The sequence below is a fragment of the Hemicordylus capensis genome, chromosome 2, assembly GCF_027244095.1.
Source record: "Hemicordylus capensis ecotype Gifberg chromosome 2, rHemCap1.1.pri, whole genome shotgun sequence".
In the NCBI taxonomy this organism is placed as follows: Eukaryota; Metazoa; Chordata; class Lepidosauria; order Squamata; family Cordylidae; genus Hemicordylus; species Hemicordylus capensis.
This window is the reverse complement of record NC_069658.1, coordinates 380769942-380788995: the sequence shown is the minus strand read 5'-3', so window position 1 is coordinate 380788995 and position 19054 is coordinate 380769942. Positions and strand designations below refer to the sequence as shown.

The following is a 19054-nucleotide window of genomic DNA, read 5'->3' as shown; positions in this document are numbered from 1 at the left end:
ATAAATGAGAAAACTGTAACAGCACACCACTTATCAAAAACACATTATCAAAAAATTCTACAATATAAGCCATTTAAAATCAAAATATGAAGCATTTTAGAAATAGCAAAACAGAAAAGATACCCCCCAACTAAGTTATAAATGAATGATCAGCCTCATTCTCCACATAAGATCAAGTGGTTATTTTCAAGCTCCTTCCTGATGACCTCATAGTCTGAGCTGGATGGAGATCGTTCTGAAACCAAATCATGAATAAGTTGTAATGAAAGCTATTTTACTTTGAAGTCAGGTCTTCCAGATCGTAATAATGTATATTCCAACTTCAGTGCAAATTACAATGATAATTAAAACAAAAAACACAACACACAAGGACATCATATAATGTTCTTAGTGCCATCTGCTGACAATCTGCTGCAATCCGTGAATAACAGCCCCAGCCCCACCCCCACCCCCACCCCGACTAGAATAAAAGATTTTTTGTTCCACACTTCTTTTGTTCTGACTTGGGGGGAGGAGGACCATTTATTCACAGATTGCCATAGATGGCATCTATCTATATATATAATTCTCTAAGGCATACCCATAGCTAATCCCATGTGTGGCAGCTCTTGCAAGAGATCACGAGCAGAAGCACCATGGTGATTGGGCAGTGGAGATTCCATATGCAAATAGGGAAGAGGCACCCATGGCACCGTGGTGAATGGGCAGTGGGGATTCCATGTGCAGATAGGGAGGAGGAGCCTGTGATGCTTAAGGACAGTTGAAATGCAGCTGTTACTGGTCGGAAGATGTTCTTGATTGGAGAGGAGAGCTGGTCTTGTGGTAGCAAGCATGACTTGTCCCCATAGCTAAGCAGGGCCTGCCCTGGTTGCATATGAATAGATAGACCAATGGTCTGACTCAGTATATGGCAGTTTCCTATGTTCCTATGATTGTAGCAGAATCTCTCTCTCTCTCTCTATATATATATAGATAGATAGATAGACACACACACACACACTCTGTGTGTGTGTGTGTGTGTATAGTGAGAGAGAGAGTGTGTGTGGGTGGGGGTCTGCAAAGAGAGGGGTTGAGAGGGAGGAAAGAACCCCTTCAGGAGAAGGAGGCTGCCGTTGTGTGAATTAGATGAGGAAACAAGATGAACAAGATCTGTTAACTCAGGAAGGGAGAGAGAGAAAGAGATAAAAAGAAGGGAGAGGAAGAAATGGGGAGAGCAAGTGGAAGAGAGGGAAAGAGAAAGAAGGAAGGGCAAGGGATGGGCCTGAACCTGTCAGAGGCAAGGGCGTAGCTATAATTGAGCGAAAGGGTTCAAAGAACATGGGCCCCCAGCTCCTCAGGGCCCTCCAGCTCCATCCCTCCTTATTTTCTTCATTATCTCCCTCACTCTGCTGGGCCACCAGAGAGAGGGATAAACACGAGCCCCCTGCTCCCTAGCTACACCCCTGGGAACGAGCATCCATGTCAGCGCCTTTTGACACCAAGGAACGGCCCAGTCAACTGCTGCTGCTGCTGCTCCTGTGGAGGAGCAGGGCTCAGGTGAGGGTGGGGAGGTCTCTGGGGATAGGGGGCTGTAGCTTGGCCATTGGGCTCCAGCAACACTGCAGCCGTGACCAAGAGGCGTGAGGGGGATGGAGTAAAGGGATGGAGGAGTGACCATGACGGGTGAGGGGGATGGAAGCAACCAGATGGAGGAAGAGGAGCAGAAGTGTGGCTCAGGTGAGGGGGGCAGTGGCAGGGGGTGAGGGGAGCAATTAAGTACTAGCACACAGATGGTCTGCATGGGTTAAGCTAGTTAAGAATATTATACAACATCCTTGTAAGTTGTGTGGATTTTTTTGTTTGATTTATTGTTGCAATTTGCACTGAAGGTGGAATATATCACCATCTGGAAGAGTCCAGAGGTGTGAGAGTTCAGGGAAATGTTCAAAAGCTTGGAAAGAAAAAGAGGAAGACTTCACTGAAGGAACATGTTTTGCAGGGTTTAAGCAATTTATTTTTAAATAACACTGTCATTTCCTGATAAAGCAGCTTTTCAAACCACATTCTTCTTACCCCTGTGGCAAAAACAGTTGATGTCTTTGGCTTTTTCTCACTATATCACAAGAATATCTGATACAAAAATGTAGATTTACCAGAAAAATAAGCATATAAACCACAAATTAATCCCTAGAAGTAGTAAACAACATAGCAAAAACTTTATCAAATGTTTATACATGAATGAGACAAAATATTGTGCATATTACATATACACATTGGTAGCTCAAAATAGTGCTTCAAAATCACTGAGGAAACTGTACAAAACCAGAATCAGATGCTCTACTGCAACATCACTAGAATTGTTTCACTACTGGTATATCTTACAATGTATACAATACATTGTGGTTAAACTCTGCCTGAATCCACAGACTGACACTCATTCCTATCTAATTGCACTAATTGCAAATAAAGTTTTTGTGATTGAACAATATATAATGTAGCAATTTAAAATGAGTCACATCTGATATTTAGTGTCATTGAAAGCTCAGGTTTGTGATAAATTATTCCCTTTATAAAACACACAGTCTTCATGCACATCAAAAACTGATATATAAAAAACCCAACAGCAAAGTCTTGCATTCCTTTGTTTTCACTGAGTGCGACATACATCTGGAAGCAGCATTTTAAAAAACAAACAATTTTAAAAATTCCTTTATTCAGTTCATGTGATGCATACAACAGACCTAATTATTCAACAAGAGTCCTTGAGTTAAAGGCTCCAGCAACATTTTTCCAATAACAGGTTTAGGAGATTTTACAGCTGTTTCTGGTGCAGTGTTTTGGAGGGCTCTGGGGTGGACGGATAATTTTGGCTTTCTTCATACTGTTCCTTTTGTTGTTGTTGCTGGCAGTGAGGGAGTAGGAACGACCATGCATCATCCTAGCATTAAGACCATTGGCCATAGAGAATGATTTCAGATGGCTTCTTAAGGCAACAGGGAGTGGAAGTTTGTCAACAAGGTGCACAGGGGTGCATGAAACTATGGCACGGCAACAAAGATCTTGCAGGCTCAGGACTTAAACAAACAAACAAACAGAGTCAGAGATTAATTAGACGTAACAACATGGTTTTCAATAGCCAGATGGTGGCAGTGCACAACATCACTGAAGTCTGCAGTATTTTCAAAGCTCTATTTATTCATTTTTCCAGCCTCTCAAATTCTTTCCCAGCCCAAAGTTATCAATCCTTCCTATAACCATGACTTGCCTTTTAAAAATAAAGGCACGGTCTTGCAAGTTTGACTGTCTGGAGACTTCTACAAAGATTCAGCAAAGAGAAATATGGCAGAATCAGTTGAGAACCCTCATAAGGCCTGGGCTACTAAATCTATGAAACAATTTAAAACAATATTTAGATGGTACATCATTAATCTTTTTAGATATTACTGCATTTCTAGAAATCCTTCATGCACTTATCTCTAGTTTCATGTGTGCCTCAAGAGGCATGTTAAAGTATTTACAATTTCCCAGAAATTTTATTTCAGAGTTAGTCAGCAAGCACCCTCTTCACCTCAGCTTCTCTCCTGTCTCCAGGCACTTGTTAGAATTCTTTAGGAATGGCAATTCTCATCCCTTACCATTGTCTTATCTCAGAGAAGGAAAGGTAGATACACGTGCCCTGTCTGTATACAGTTCCAGTCTCACACAGATGCTATACTGTCTACCTGAAAAACAAGGGTACCCTGCTAATGAGGAGAGATTATGTGCTTGCCTCAAGTGGAGGATTGGCAAAGGAGGCACATTGGCTGCCTCTGCAGATGCACTGCCACCTTCAGCTGCCTCACTTACCCAAATATGTTGCTGCCCCAGAAACATTTTCCCCCACACGGTGCCTCAACCACCACTGCTGCTCCTGCTCCTCTGCCACATCCTACCTTCTGCCTGTTCAAAAGTCAGTGGGTGGGAAAGTTGAAGGGACAGAAATTGAAGACTCTGCCACTCTGACTTCCCCTATGCCCCTCTTTTTAAACAGGTAGAGAGCAGCATACAGTGAGCAAGAGGAGCAGAAGCAATAACTGCTGCTTTTTCTACCTGTTAAGATGGAAGGGAGTGGGGGCTCACTTTGCCTGCAAAGGCGGGACGGTACATTCTTGATCCAATCCTTGCAAAGCCTTTACAAGGGCTCTATGCAAGGAGGGGAACTGCTGGCAATCTTCTCTCCTCATGCACAGCACTTGCAAGGGCTACAATGGGAATTTCTAATGCAACTCCTGAAATGCCTTGCTCCATGTGAGGCTGCTGACAACCTTTCCTTTTCACATGGAGCCCTTGCAGAGGTTGAGCTGGGAACTCTGGTTCCAATTTTTCGAAGGCTTTGCTAAGGAGAAGAAACTGTGTGCTGGCAGCTTCTTGGTGCACTGGCCCATTTGCAAAAAGTAGTCAAGGCAACATGCAGAGGCTGTCAGCAAGCAGCCTATTCTCCTCAACCCCCACCCCCTTTAAAAATGCACCAAGAGGTAGGGAGGTGAGTCAGGCAACGTTTTTCCAGCTCGCCTCAGTTGCCCAAATACCTTGGGCCACCCTTGCTGCAAAGTTCCAGAGTTGCCAGAACCTAAGGGGTATACTCGTGGGTCAAATGGGCCGTAAGCCAGAATTTGGCTTTTTTAAGCTGCAAAACTGAGTGTTGCTAGTCAAGAGTCAGCCTTGGGAACTGTGATAAGCAGAATATGAAACAAGTGTTTGATGTGGGTTTGCCAACCACGGTTAAGGAAGCTGGTTAGGGTTAAACATGGTGCATGCTGGACTGTTGTATTGTTAAAAATGGTTAAAGTGGCCAGGTGAAAGGGAAGCAGAGTTAATGTTCCCCAAATGATGGTGTGCAGCTCTGCTGTAAAAACTTCAGCCCTCCAGCTGCCGTTGGATTATAACTCCCATTATCCCCAGCCATAGTGGACAATAGTTGTGGATGATGGGAGGTGTAGTGTATCCAAGAGCTGGAGGGCTCAGATTGTACAGCCCTGGTTTACAGGAATCTAGTATTAAGACCACACTAGGTCTCAGTAAAAGACTCAGCTAGGTTATTAAGAAAAAGCTCTTGTTAGAAAGTAATTTGTCTTCAGCTGAAGCCAAAATCTAAATATTAAGAATACATTATAGGAATAAATCATTACTCACCTTTGTTTGGCCTCCACAGCCGGTCCATTCCATGTCTCATTAACACAATCCTTGCGAGTTCAGTAAATGACTCTGTGATGTTGAAATTACAGAGTGGGCTTACTTCAAAGAAGGTCATGCTTAATTTTTCAGCATAGGCTTGTGCTTGCTCAGTAGACACTTGCCGTTTGAAGGCTAGATGCAGGCGGTTGCCAACCAGGATTTTGGGTACACCAGGAGCATGCTGAGTTAAGAGGAGCATCAAAATGTTAGTTGCCAAGTCACAAATCCTCTTCTTCTACAAAATACTACTGCAAATTATTATTTTTTTAAATTTATGGTACTAGTTTTTTATTCCTCATGTCCATGGTGCTCTAGGTGGTTTTGAATCATAGAACCAAGCACAACACATTAAAAGGAAAATATATAAACCAACACACTCCAAAAAACCAGTGGAGAAAAGAAGGGAATAAAAGGCAAGGTACAGCCAAATACATATGGCCACAGAATGTTAAAATCAAATTTCAAAATGAAACCTTCACAAGAGGTCTGTAAAAGCTTCCTGAAATGTAACTGCTTTTAGTAAGCTGCCCCCACAGCTCAGCCTGTCTGTAGCACCTTTTCCAACTTTTGCCGTTGGTAGCTGGGGCTGCTACTTGAGGAGGAGGAGCATTCCAGGAGCTTTGAGTTAACATCTACCTCTCTCCTGGGCATGGTTCTAGAGACTCTACCCCTACCACACTTAGGACAGGAAGGCCGTTCACACAACTGTTTGCCTGGAGTTGGGAAGAGCTGGGGGATGGCAAGATCCTACCCACCTTCCCCACACACAGTCCTTCCTGATCCGCATGCCACTGCTCATGTGCCCACATGATCGGCACTGTGGCAATCAGCACAACAATCTAGGGGCTGAGGGAAGGGCGCCCGGCCTCCAGATATCCCACAATAATATCCCATATTTTCCACAATTATGGAAATTCCTGAGGCTGGGCCGCTTCTTCCTCCGGCTTCTATGGTCATGATGGCTGCTGGCAGCCCATACACCCACACAACCAGGTCACGTGAGCACCCTCCGACCTCACTTTTAGCCTGGGTACAAAACCCGGGCTACCCAGTTGAAGAGCACCGAGATCTGGACCCGAGATCAAGATCCCAGCAGTCCTCATGATCAGCCTTACCCAGGCTAGCACTGCTCTATCCCAGTACAGCTGGTCGTGAGAATAACCTCAGAGTTTTTTGTTTTAAAGATTGTGAGCCCCTTGGAAACAAAAGTATTAATATGTAGGAAAAATTGTAAGCTACAGCCTATGGGATATAAAACAAACAATCAGTCAGACTTGCCTAATTCCAAACATTTTTTTAATATACTGTGCAATATTCTAACATGTGCCTACCTCATCTATTTCCTTTATCCATCTATCAATGCCATCAAATGACCAGCGATTTGTTATGTCATATACCAGTATCACACCCTGTATGAATAAAGAGCATTATATTAGCCTGAGGCATAGATGAGGAACACTTCTTTGTATGATCTTATGTGATCATCCTTTTATTTGACCTGGGAGTTATTCACATGTGGCTTCATGCTGTGGGTTAAATGTTGAGTGAAACCACTTAGAATTACACTCACGACATTGAGGGAAGCAGCCCCTCCCCTCATTGCATGCCTCCATTTTCAGAAAAAGTTGTTTAAAACCAGCATTTTAAAAACCAATAAATGCATCGAGTTAAACTAGAATTCAGAAGACAAAGCCCGATTTGTGTGTGGAGTGCTTCCTCCTCCACCTCCTCCTCCTCCTGCAATATGATTGGTTGGATAAAAAACCCAGAGCAAGCAGTGGGAACGCGCACAGGAGAAAGATAGCAGGGAATCCCCCAAATTAAACTGCTTCGAATCTGCTCCGAAGCAGATTCGCTCTTTGGATACCCTGGGGCATAAAGCCATGTGTGAATAACCTCCAGGAGGAGGAAACAGGACACCCAGGACTGAACAAGTCTCAACATTCTTCATGCCCCACATCTCAGCTCAACATTAAGGAATTTTCCTTAAAATCCAGGCATTTTATCTCAGTAATTTACATTCTTCAGAAATGACATATTCTGTGCTTACCTGAGCACCTCTGGAATAGGAACGAAATATGGTGCAGAATCTGCCTTGCCCAGACGTGTCCCTGAAGAAGATACAAACTATATTCATAAGCTATATTTCTGAAGAGTAAGGAGTTCATGGGCAGTGCAAATTAACCGATGTAAATCAATGCTTTCCCATCAATAACCCACCAATAGCAACCATGATTAATCTTTTTTTAATATGAAGTTATCCCCTCATACCTTGAAAATGGACACAAAGAGGAGAGGACATATTTTTTTCAAGTAGGATGGATAAAAATGAATGGGTAACATCCAGACTAGTATTTGCATGGAACTTGGAACTCTTCTGCTTGTGCAAGGGGCAAGTTTCATCAGTCCCTCCTTCTCACTACAGCCCCAGTGTCCCTTTAAAATATGCAGGTCCCTCAGGGCCACATATTTGGAAGGCATAGGGGACTACAGAGGGAAGGTGGAGAAGAGGCAAAAATCACCCTCCCACCACATGAGAAGAAAGTTTGACTTGTGACAGTATAAATAGAAGAGATCTCTGCCAATTGTGTGGGCGTGCAGCATGGCGGAGCATTGGTGAGCCTTGCTCATATGAGGGAAGGTAGGTATAGTCTTGCCTTCTCCCCAGTCCTCCCTAACCCTAGGGATTTGGGTTGTGTGCACAAACTTAGTGTATCTTTAAAAATAAGCTAGTTTATAAATGAGATCTATATTTAATACAAACATATTTCAATCTACAAGTATCTTTTCATGAGCTTCTGCTAAAGACACTACGTTAATGATTGCTGAAATGTAGGGCTGTCTGTCTACCAAATAGCATGGATATTTACTTTCCCCTCTCAGAGAGAAAGTGTTTTTCTCCCGAGCAAGTACCACCCCTTGTTTGGGGGAGGTTCCGGACACAAGTGATTTTGCTTAGACTCCTTGCATATGTACAGAGTGCCACACTGAAATCCATTGTTTTACCATTACTTCGCCTCCTGTTTCTAAGCAGATACAGTGCTGTGGTACAAAAGACATGTGGACACTGCATGGCACTATCTACTTTAAAACTACATTTTAGGTAATGATTGTTGATACACTACTTTTAATGACTGAAATACAAAATTAGTTCCAGTTACTTTTACAAAAATGTAAGTACTTAAAACTATCCCCTCGCCTCTCCCACTCTGACACTCCACTCACAGACACTCAGACACTCCACTCTCAGCCACCCCCACTCTCAGCCACCCCCTCTCCTTCACTCCCCAACTCTCAGCCACCCCACTTGCAGCCACCCCCTCTCCTCCACTACCCCCCCCCAGCTCATTCATCTGCGGGTGGGTGGCGAGGAGGGGGCGTAAGCGGGCAGGCAAATGGCGGGGGGGGAGTGAGAGTGGGTGGCTGATACCAAGCAATCAAGCAGGGGCTGGGGTGGGGGCAGGGAGCAACAAAGCCTTGGTGCACAGGTGCTCTGTGCGCGTTCAGCTAGTTTAAGCAGTTTCAACTACATTTTTAAATAACTATTTTCCTTCCTCTCTGGGGCTGAAAACTAAAAATATTTTAAACACAGTATCAAATAGGTCAAACAAAACAGTTTACTGGACTAGACATTTGCTCTACTCAAAACAATTTACTCAAATGATAATCCTATTTCCGGGACATTTGAGTCTTGAAAATATCAAAGCAAGCCTGCAAAAACGAAACTTCACGAAGGCCTTTCCAGCCCTTTTGTGCAACAGTTCTCTTCCTGAGATAGGCGGAACTACTAACATATTCTGAGTGCAGATAGCTCCCTTTGAAATGCTACATATTGAGCGTGCTCCTAGCAAACAGCTGTAGGAATTGAAGCGAGGAAGGTTTACTTGCCACACCCTCTGCTGGTAATTGCGTCCCTGCCTGTATTTTTCTTAGTGACTGATAAGGTATTTTTATTTGCATTCAGACATTCTCAATATGATAATAAATCATGCATTATTTAAATAGTTATTTTCCTAACAGATGAATAATTATTGCTGGTAGTTAAAAACAGTAGAATTATCAACAAAAGTAACTACTTTCATAAACTAGTTGTAATTATTGTTCAACTACATGAAGTTTAGGTTAACAAATAGTTTAATTATTCAGTGGTGTCGCGATGCCGGTGGCAGCCTGTATTCTAAACATGGCTGCTGTCTAGGGTTGCCATATTCTGGCTTTCTAAATCTGGGTACCTAATTTGCATATTATGTAAATTGGCTTGAAAATAACTTTAATGACTGCATGTTTTGCTCCATAACTCCATTTCCACAATGGTTACAGATTAGCTTTTTTTTTTGCTTTTTTTAAAAATGAAAGCTGAAATCCAGGCGAATCTGGGTGGGCTATGCAATCTGGGTGAGATGCTTAAAAACTGGATGAAACTCGGATTTTTGGGGGGCATGGCAAGTCTACCGCTGTCACAACCACACCACCAATTCCTTTCCCCCTTCCCCACTGCCCCAGGCCCCATAGCCTCCTTAGCTGCCGCCTCAGTATCGGCGTACTTCTCTGGTCACTGAGCTTCTGATCACATCCTCCTGCTGCTGCCACCACAGTAGCAGAGGCAGCTCTTAAAGCTCCAGAGCAACAACTTCTAAGCTTTGCCTAGTTGCCACGTGAAAAACATCACAGCCAGGAAAAATGTGCTGGGCCATGATGGTTTTTTTTAGTGCCAGCAGCCGAGCAAAGCTTAGGAGCTGTGCTGCAGCACCTAGAGTTTTAGAAGCTTGTTTTGTGGTAGCAAACATGACTTGTCCCCCAAGCTAAGCACAGTCCATTCTAGTTGCATTTGAATGGGAGACTACATGTGTGAGCACAGTAAGATATTCCCCTCGGGATGGAGCCACTCTGGGAAGAGCAGAAGGTTTCAAGTTCCCTCTCTGGCTTCTCCAAGATAGGGCTGAGAGAGATTCCTGCCTGCAACCTTGGAGAAGCCGCTGCCAGTCTGTGAAGACAATACTGAGCTAGATGGACCAATGGTCTGATTCAGTATACGGCAGCTTCCTAAGTCCCTATGTACTGTGGTGGCACCTAACACTTTTCCAAATTACATGCTGCAACATACTCGCAACATATCTGCTAAATGCCCCTCCATATTGCCTGTGTTTCCACATCGGTGTCACTGTGTTGCCGTTCACATTTCTCATGCCTTGATTTGAATTTTAATGATGCGCTTTTGCCCTACAATGTTGTAAATGTGCTGCAGGAAAGTAGATGTATTTCCCCGTATTTTATGCATTATGCATAGCCTTTCCCCGTATTTTATGCATTGTAGCATTTTGCACTATGGACAGTTCTTTGTCCCCTGCCTGTGCTTGCTTCCTCCACCCCCTCACCATGGGGAGAGAACAGGGAGAAATCTCAGCTTTCCCCTCCTTTCCTCCACACAGATCCCAAACCACACACCTTCCTCCTTCTCCACTTGCTTCCAACATAACTTGAGCTTGTCAACACAGAAGGGGAGGGGAGAGCAGCTGAGCAGATTTCTGAATCCAACCCTTTCCTGTGCACTTTTTGCTGAAGAGGAAGCCCACTGAACTAAATCATTAACTTCTGTGCAATCCCACTTGCTTAAGAGCATCCCCATCTCTTACAACTTTAAAAAAGGCAGTCAAGACACATTTGTTCACCCAGGCTTTTAATTAGATACTGTTCTAATTGTTTGATGGTTTTTAATAGTTTTAATATTTTAAATTGTAATGTTTTAACCTTTTTGTTTTTATTGTTTTGTTGTAAACAGCCCAGAGACTTGCATTTTGGGTGGTATACAAATATGTTAAATAAATAAATAAATAAATAAATAAATACTACAAGGCAAAGAGCAGGGAGAAAGAACAGTCACCTACTTAAAAGGAAGCCCATTGAACTTAATCATGATTCATTTACTTCTGTGCAATCCCAGAGCCCTCACTGGAGGAGCGCTCGCCTCCCTTCCTCCCCTTCCTTCATATTTATTTATTTGTCTGGAGGCATGCTGCCACCATCCTCCCTCCTCAGGAGAAGGCCCGTCAGGAGGGAAGCAGCAAGGACAGCAGCAGAGAGGAGAAAGGTGTCCCACCACTGCCGCAAGGCTCCCTGGCCCTAGTGAGGCTCCGCCTCAGGCACCAACTTAAGAGTGGTGGAGGCTGCTGCTGCTATGGCTGCCCCCAGCTGCTACGGTCGCTCCCAGCAGCCCTTGTGGGAGAGCTGAGGGGCCACTGGCTGCCACCACCACCATGGAAGAGAGCGCCCACCTGGGTGCGCCAGTCCCTCTCTTTCCGCCTTCCAGGCTCACCACAGGATTCCTTTTTGCTCATGACTCCATTGACCCAAATGGAGCAGGAGAAGGGGCAGATAAATGTGTTTCAATGAGAATATGAACGCTCCTGCCTGGAAAATACGTTCCAGTGGATGGAAAATATAAATGGCCACCAGCTTACAACAAAGCATTAAACAACCCTTTAATTTTGTTTTGAAACTGTTGCACTATTCCGTCACAGTTTGCAATGCATTAACCGTTGCAAATCTAGTAGGCCAGAAAACGCCCAGGAACCACAGTGATGGCTTCTAAACTTTGCCTGGCTGCTGCACACTATAAAAATGACACAGTCAGATAGAAGGTGCTAAGCCATGATGTCTTTATAGCACCAGTTGCCAGTCAAAGCTTTGGAACCATCACTGTGGCTCCTAAAGCCATTGGCAGGGAAAGGGAGGGGGAGAGAGGCAGCAAGCAAGTGACACCTGAAGGCAAGTGGTGCATGTTCTTAGGATGCATCTGCTCAATTGTAGCTGTGCTCCTGGAATTACTTGTAGTTTAATGACTATCCCTGATTGCATGTGGGCTGAATTATCAAAAGTTGTTTGTTTTTTTAAATCACAAACCAGTATTTTTAATTGTTAAAGCAACCACTTGGGGTGTGTGTGTGTATATACTCGGAAACTATGGTGAATTACAAATAGAAACTTTTATTTAAATTAGTCCTGGCAACTTAGTTCAGCAATTTAAACTGTCTTGCTTTAAATCAATTCACCCTGCTTCCAAAGAAATATAGTTTTCATCAGGATGCTCATCCTTCAACATCAGACTAATGCACTAGCAATACTGTAAAATGACAGACTTGCAATTTTGAGACAATCCCATGCAAAATAATTCACTCTATCAGAGATTTCTTTAAAATCAAAGTTTCCTAGCCAACTTTTAAAAAATTAATATGACTTATCTACATCCAAACTGTGCTGCTTTCAACATGAATTAACAGTTTTCAGTTTATGAGAACATAATCCAGAGTAAATGCATAATATAAATACTTACCAGAGCTGCAGCTTTATTCTGCGACCATCTAAAAGAATTGTTGTCGTCTTGTAATCAATACCTGTGTGGGGATGGGGGGGGGGAGGGGAGGCAAGGCAAAACTTTAAAGTAAAAAAACATATATTTTTTCAGTACATGAGACCACTGAAAAGAAAGAGAACATTTGTATGTTAATGAAATATGATAGTACTAAGATTCTCTTTAGAGTCCAATCCTCAAGCTCTCCTACAGATGAGGAAGATCAAAAAACATCCACAGATGCCCAGACTTTCAGAGGCTGAAGGCTTATTCAGATGAGGTAAAAGTATACATGATGTACTATAGTTTTGGTTTTGTGTAGGGATGTGCACGAACCGAGGTTCGTGCACAGGTTCGGCACTGCGGGGAGGGGAGTGGGATCTTTAAAAAAAACTAAAGGAGAGCAGGACCTGTTCTCCACCACAGCATGCAGTTTCCTGTGGCGATGGAGAGAACCCCCAAACACTTGGCTCAAGAATACCCATGCAGCACCAGCATGCACATGGCATCCCATACATGTATGGGTGCTATTTGCATGGTCAGCATGGTGTGGCAGAGAGCAGGTAAGGACCTACTCTCGCTCTCTCTCTTCTTTTAAGATCCCGCTCCCTGTTCCCCTCCATGCAGTGCCAAGCCTGTGCATGAACTGAGGTTCGTGAACATCCCTAGAGTCTGGCACTGGTTCACCTAGCTCAGTGCTTTCTACACTGATTGGCAATGGTTCTCCAGGATATTTCCCAGCTCTGCTATTTGGAAAAATTTTAAAAATATATATTTAATTTTTTAAAAAATTCATAATATAACATTTCCCAAAAAATGAAAATAAAATAACTTCATTACAAACAAAACCTAATGTAGAATACAAAGCATTCCAGTCACAAAGTTATGTAACTGTAGTATTTGTCATGTATCAATAGAGGATTTATCAAGTAAGCATTGCCAAATGAATTAACCAATATATTATTTGCTGTTCAAATGTCATTGGTTCAAAGAAAGAATATAGTCTCAAACAGCATAACCCTCTATGGCACTTCCTATCCCAACACATCCAGCCAAAAAGAACTTTGACTAGAAGGTGGTCTTGGGCAATCCTGTGTATTGCTGACATGAGTAATAAAGACAAACCATGTATTAAGGACCTGTTATCCGCCTTGGTTATTCCCTTAGCTATTCTTAGTTGTCTGTTTTTCCCTGCTAATGCAATTGCTCATATTCTAGCATACCATGCATTCAATGGCCCCATGTCACCTGTCCTCCATTGCAATGTAACTTCCATTCTAGCTGCTTCCAGAGGATGTATTATTAAATCTTTGTGGAGGAGGTCTGAATCTAGATGGTAGGAAATTGACAGTAGAGCTAGTTGGGGACGAGGGGGTCTGGAGAGATTTTTTTTGGTCTTGTAATGGTTGCTACTTCCTGAAAGACATCCTCCAAGTATTTTGCTACCACTGGGCATTCTTACCACATAGGAATGTAGGATTCCTTCAATCTGCACCCTCTCCAACACATGGAACCATTGGATTTATTTATATTGTGTAATTTCGGAGGGGATAAATACCATCAAATGGCTGATTTAAGTAGAGATGTGCACAAATTGATTTTTTCAATTCAATTTGTGCCCGAATTGAATCACCCCTGATTTGTTTTGTGCCCAAATCTGTCCCCCCAAATCACCCCAGATTCAATTTGGATTTGATTCAGATTCGGATTGATTCAGACCACTTATAAAGGTCCTGGGGACCAAATTTGGGTGGTAGGTAGGTCCCCATGGCTGCCACCTACCACACACATTTCAAGGCAATGGGATACTTGGTTGATGTGTGTGTGTGTGTGTTTTAAGTTTTTACTGATTTTGTATATTTCTGCCATAGGAAATAATGGGGATTCAAAGTCACCCTATCCTAACCTTAACATGGATCCCCAGCTTTCATTTAAAAAAAATTAAAGCCCTAAATGGCTTAGGCCCTGGGTATCTAAGAGAACGTCTTCTTCATTATGAGTCCCATTGCCCATTGAGGTCGTCCGGAAAGATCCATCTCCAGTTGCTGCCAGCTCAGGGCCACACGGGGACAGGCTTTCTCGGTTGCTGCCTCAAGACTGTGGAATGCGCTCCCTACTGAGATACGATCCTCCCCATCTCTGACAACTTTAAAAAAGCATTTGAAAACCCACCTCTTCACCCAAGCTTTTTCAGTTCTTTAAAATTTCAGTTTTAATTTGTGGGTGATTTCTAAATTGTTAAATTGTTTTAAGTTTTTTTTATAAGTTTTAACTTGTGTTAAGTAATTGTTATCGCTCAGAGATGAAAGTTCGGGTCAGTGTACAAATTTGATAGATAAATAAATAAATAAATACCTATGCTCTTTTCTCCCTTGTAGAAATGGAGCTATGGATCAAAATGTGCGGTCACTATTTTTCAATTGTTTGTATTCTTTGGTGTATAATAACTTTTCCCCAGAAGGAACAGGTGTGCAGTCTGGGGTGCTTTTGGATCCAAGCCTCTCCCTGGTGTCCCAGGTTGAGGCAGTGGCCAGAGGTACCTTCTATTAGCTTTGGCTGATACACCAGCTGCATCCATTTCTTGAGATAAACGACCTGTTGGTAACCTCTAGACTGGATTACTGCAATGCGCTCTATGTGGGGCTGCCTTTGTATGTAGTCTGGAAACTACAGCTGGTTCAGAATGCGGCAGCCAGGTTGGTCTCCAGGTCATCTTGGAGAGACCATATTTCTCCTGTATTGAAAGAGCTACACTGGCTACTGATAAGTTTCCGGGCAAAATACAAGGTGTTGGTTATAACCTATAAAGCCCTAAATGGCTTGGGCCCTGGGTATTTAAGAGAACGTCTTCTTCATTCTTCATTTCCATTGAGATCATCAGAAGAGGTCTGTCTGCAGTTGCCACTGGCTCGTCTCAGCTGCTGCCCCGGAGCTGTGGAACATGCTCCCTCCCCATCTCTGACAATTTTTTTTAAAAAATTAAAAACACATCTGTTCACCCAGGCTTTTAATTAAATACCATTTTAATAGTTTTAACATTGTTTTACAATATTGTTTTAAGGTTTTAAATTGTTGTAATATTTTAACCTTTTGCTGTCATTTATTTTAACCAATATTTTAATTTATCTGTTGACATTTATTTGTTTTAACTAATGTTTTAATTTTTCTGTTGTCATTTTTTGTTGTAAACCGCCCAGAGACATAAGTTTTGGGCGGTATAAAAGATATGTTAAATAAATAATGAATCCCTATGAGGATTCATTGCACATCTTCATTTCTTCAGTTCATTTTGACTGTCATTGGACAGTGCCAACTGTCATGTGCCAACTACACCCCCTGCGCACACACACACTTGCAAGGCAGGGGGGTACTCAGTTTAGATTCTTTGGTGTCTTCATTACACACCTTCATTTCTTCTGTTCATTTTGACCCCACTGCTTTGCAGGTAAAGGTAAAGTGTGCTGTCGAATTGGTGTCAACTCTTGGTGCCCACAGATCCCTGTGGTTGTCTTTGGTAGAATACAGGAGAGGTATACCATTGCCATCTCCCATTGCAGTATGAGATGATGCCTTTCAGCATCTTCCTATATCGCTGCTGCCCAATCTAGGTGTTTCCCATAGTCTGGGAAACATACCAGCAAGGATTCGAACCAGCAACCTCTGACTTGGTAGTCATGTCATTTCTGTGAATACCATGTGCCTACTCCCCAACCCGCAGGCTACTGGGTAACCAGTTTATATTTTAGGAATTTTTGAGATGTTTAGATTCTTTGTGTAATGAATTCTCACAGGGATTCATTATGAGGAAAGGTTATTAGACACCAAAAAGTCTAAACACTTGAAAAAATTCCTAGAACATAAACTGAGTAGTACCCCACTGCCATACAGGTGAGAGGGGGGTGTAGTTGGCACATGGCAGTTGACAGTTGGCATCTTCCAAATGAAGGTGTGTAATGAATCCTCATAGGGATTCATTGAGGAAAAGTTATTATATGCCAAAGAATCCAAACACTTGAAAAATAGTGATCACAAATTTTCTCCATAACTCCACTTCTACAAGGGCTAGAGCTTAGCTTTTTTTTTTTTTTTTTTTAATGAAAGCTGGGAATCTGGAGAAAATAATAGGAGGAATCAGAATCTTAAAGCAATTCAAACAGAATCTGGTGCGATTCGAGTTGGACCTGAATCTAGCCAATGGACCACAGGGGCGATTTGTTCAGTCTCCAAATCACCTGAATCAGCTAGATTTGGGGACAAATTGATTTGTACCCAAATCAGTTTGCGCATCCCTAGTTTTAAATGCATTTTTCTCTTAATTTGGATGACACAGATCTCCATGGCTGTTTGGACCATATTTTACTACAGCCCTGTGGTAAACATTTCATCCCTCATGTTTTTTACAAAAGAAATTGGTAGATTCTGGAACTAAAGGTCAGCTTTTAGCCTCTGGCTTATCTGCAAGCATTTCAAGGGCTGTTAAAGATCTTGTGGCTTGTTCTCAGATGGTGGGTTTTAGACCTGAAGTATGTGAGCTGGAATAACTGGAATTGTTGTATTAGAAGCAGGGGTGTACCCCACAGCCTCTGAGGGGCCCACCAAGGTTCTCTGTGACTCCTGATTTCTCTTTTGTCAGTTGGGAGGAGAGCAGCCGCAGCAGCAGAGAAAAGAAACAGCCCTGTCTTTCCCCAGCAGCAGCTGTCTCTGATTGGTCCTCCTCATCTTGAGCTTCTCCCCTGCTCAACAACAAGTTGCTGAACTAAGGACGAAACTTTGCTGCCTGGAAGCTAGCTGTTCAAGTGGAAAGGAAAGTCAAACAAACAACCCTATCTGTATGTGTTTTGTGTGTGGTTTTGTGTGTCCCCCCCTCGCTTCCCACATTTATGGTCTGTGTGTGATTCTGTCCCCAATTTAAAGCCTTCCTTTGTGTCTGTGTCTCCCCCCACCCAAGCCCTTGTTTGTGCCTGAGCTATTTTTAACTTTTTAAAAATGATTTTAAATGATTGGGTTCTTCCCTCTAAGTCCTCACCCATGTGATCTTCCCCTTGGAACTTGCAATGAGTCATTTTCCTCTCTGTGGAAAGGAAAGAGGGGGTGGTGGCAGGGGGTTTATTGGTTGGTTGGTGGTGGTTGTCGAAAATATATTCAATTGTTTTTCAACCAAACAAGTTCTAAAAAAATAATGTTCCCTGCTCCCTGAATGGCTCACAATACTTGAGATCTGGGGAAAGTGGAGCTAGCCTAGGCATCCTGGATTGTTTGCTAATTTTAAACTGGTTTACCTGAATATCCCTTCACCTGCCTTTTCCAAATGAAAAATATTATTGTTGTTGTTCTTATAAAACCCACCATACTACAGCCCTGACAAAAATTGTTAAGCTTGGAACACAAGCTTCCTTTGGAACCCACAGAAGGGAAGGAGAGCTGGGCTTGTGGTAGCAAGCATGAATTGTCCCCTTGTATCAACAAGCTGATATTGTTGTATTATTTGGTTATGCTGTTGTTTACACCTTGTAACTGTAGTCTCCTGTCCTCTGTGTAGAAGCCTTTTGTCTAGAAATAGCCTTTGTTAATGTAGGTGTCTGACATTCCACATCACCTTGCAGTATTTTTGTGTAATAAAGCCCAGAACTCACTTCCTTTCTCCTTTTCTAATATGAAAATGTATTCCTCTTTCCGTAAGCACAATCCTTTGCAAGAGGTATCTAGAATCCTGGGCAGATGCTCTCCAAAAGACAGATGAAAGAGTGTTTGCTCATTTACATTTGACCTTGCTCCAAACAGGTTTCATTTAATTAAGGCTCTTAATATGGATTAGCAATGTTTACGCAAGGGGCTAAACTGTATTAACTAATCTGCATTAAATTAACACTGCACAAGACTATCATGTTCTCTGGTTACTATTGGACCTGAACGCTGCTGGACTTCTGTATGAGGGAAGCTAATGGTGGCTGTCTTCCATAGTCATCGTTTTCCTTTTGGACTATAAGAAAAAAAGTTAAACACATTGCAAGAGGGTTGTCCTCCACCCCCACCATATAATTAGTGTGGCTCACTTCTAGTCCAGATTTTGGCAATGTTTCAGACTGCATTAAAAAAGCTAATGAAATAAAATCCAGATATTACTTTAACATGGTAACAGGTCTACATATGCTCTTTTGTCCCTTGTTTAATCCCTTGTAACAAGAAACTAATCATTTTGCTGCCAGCAAGCAAACATGCAGGTTATTAACTAAAACGTTTTGGCACACACTTTGAGCCCAAAATCAACTGCATGTGTAAGTTTAAATAAGTGAATGTCATTCAAATCATAGAATGCTATTGAGCTGGCAAACGGATTTCACCCTGACAAGTGACCATCCGCCATTCATTCATCTCCCAAAGGTATGGAGAATGACACTCAGTTCTGATCAGATGTTTCCACTCTAGTTATGCCCATCTGTCAAATTGAAGCTTTTATAACTGCAGAACACTTAATTATTTAGTTTGCAGAATGCAAATGAAACAACTAGAAGG

At 42.5% G+C, this 19054-nt stretch overlaps 1 protein-coding gene across 1 annotated transcript in view; it reads right to left on the bottom strand.

Annotated features, from left to right (window-relative positions):
* Window positions 1-1966: 1966 nt before the first annotated feature.
* Window positions 1967-19054, bottom strand: part of RAB40B (RAB40B, member RAS oncogene family) — a 39064-nt gene continuing 21976 nt past the window's right edge. Inside the window, exons 2-6 of the mRNA XM_053300612.1 lie at window positions 12524-12584; window positions 7244-7304; window positions 6525-6602; window positions 5152-5374; window positions 1967-3053 (exon numbers count right to left, since the gene is read on the bottom strand). Coding sequence (XP_053156587.1) covers window positions 2782-3053; window positions 5152-5374; window positions 6525-6602; window positions 7244-7304; window positions 12524-12584 — 695 coding nt within the window. The 3' untranslated portion in view covers window positions 1967-2781. The remainder of the gene's footprint in view (window positions 3054-5151; window positions 5375-6524; window positions 6603-7243; window positions 7305-12523; window positions 12585-19054) is intronic.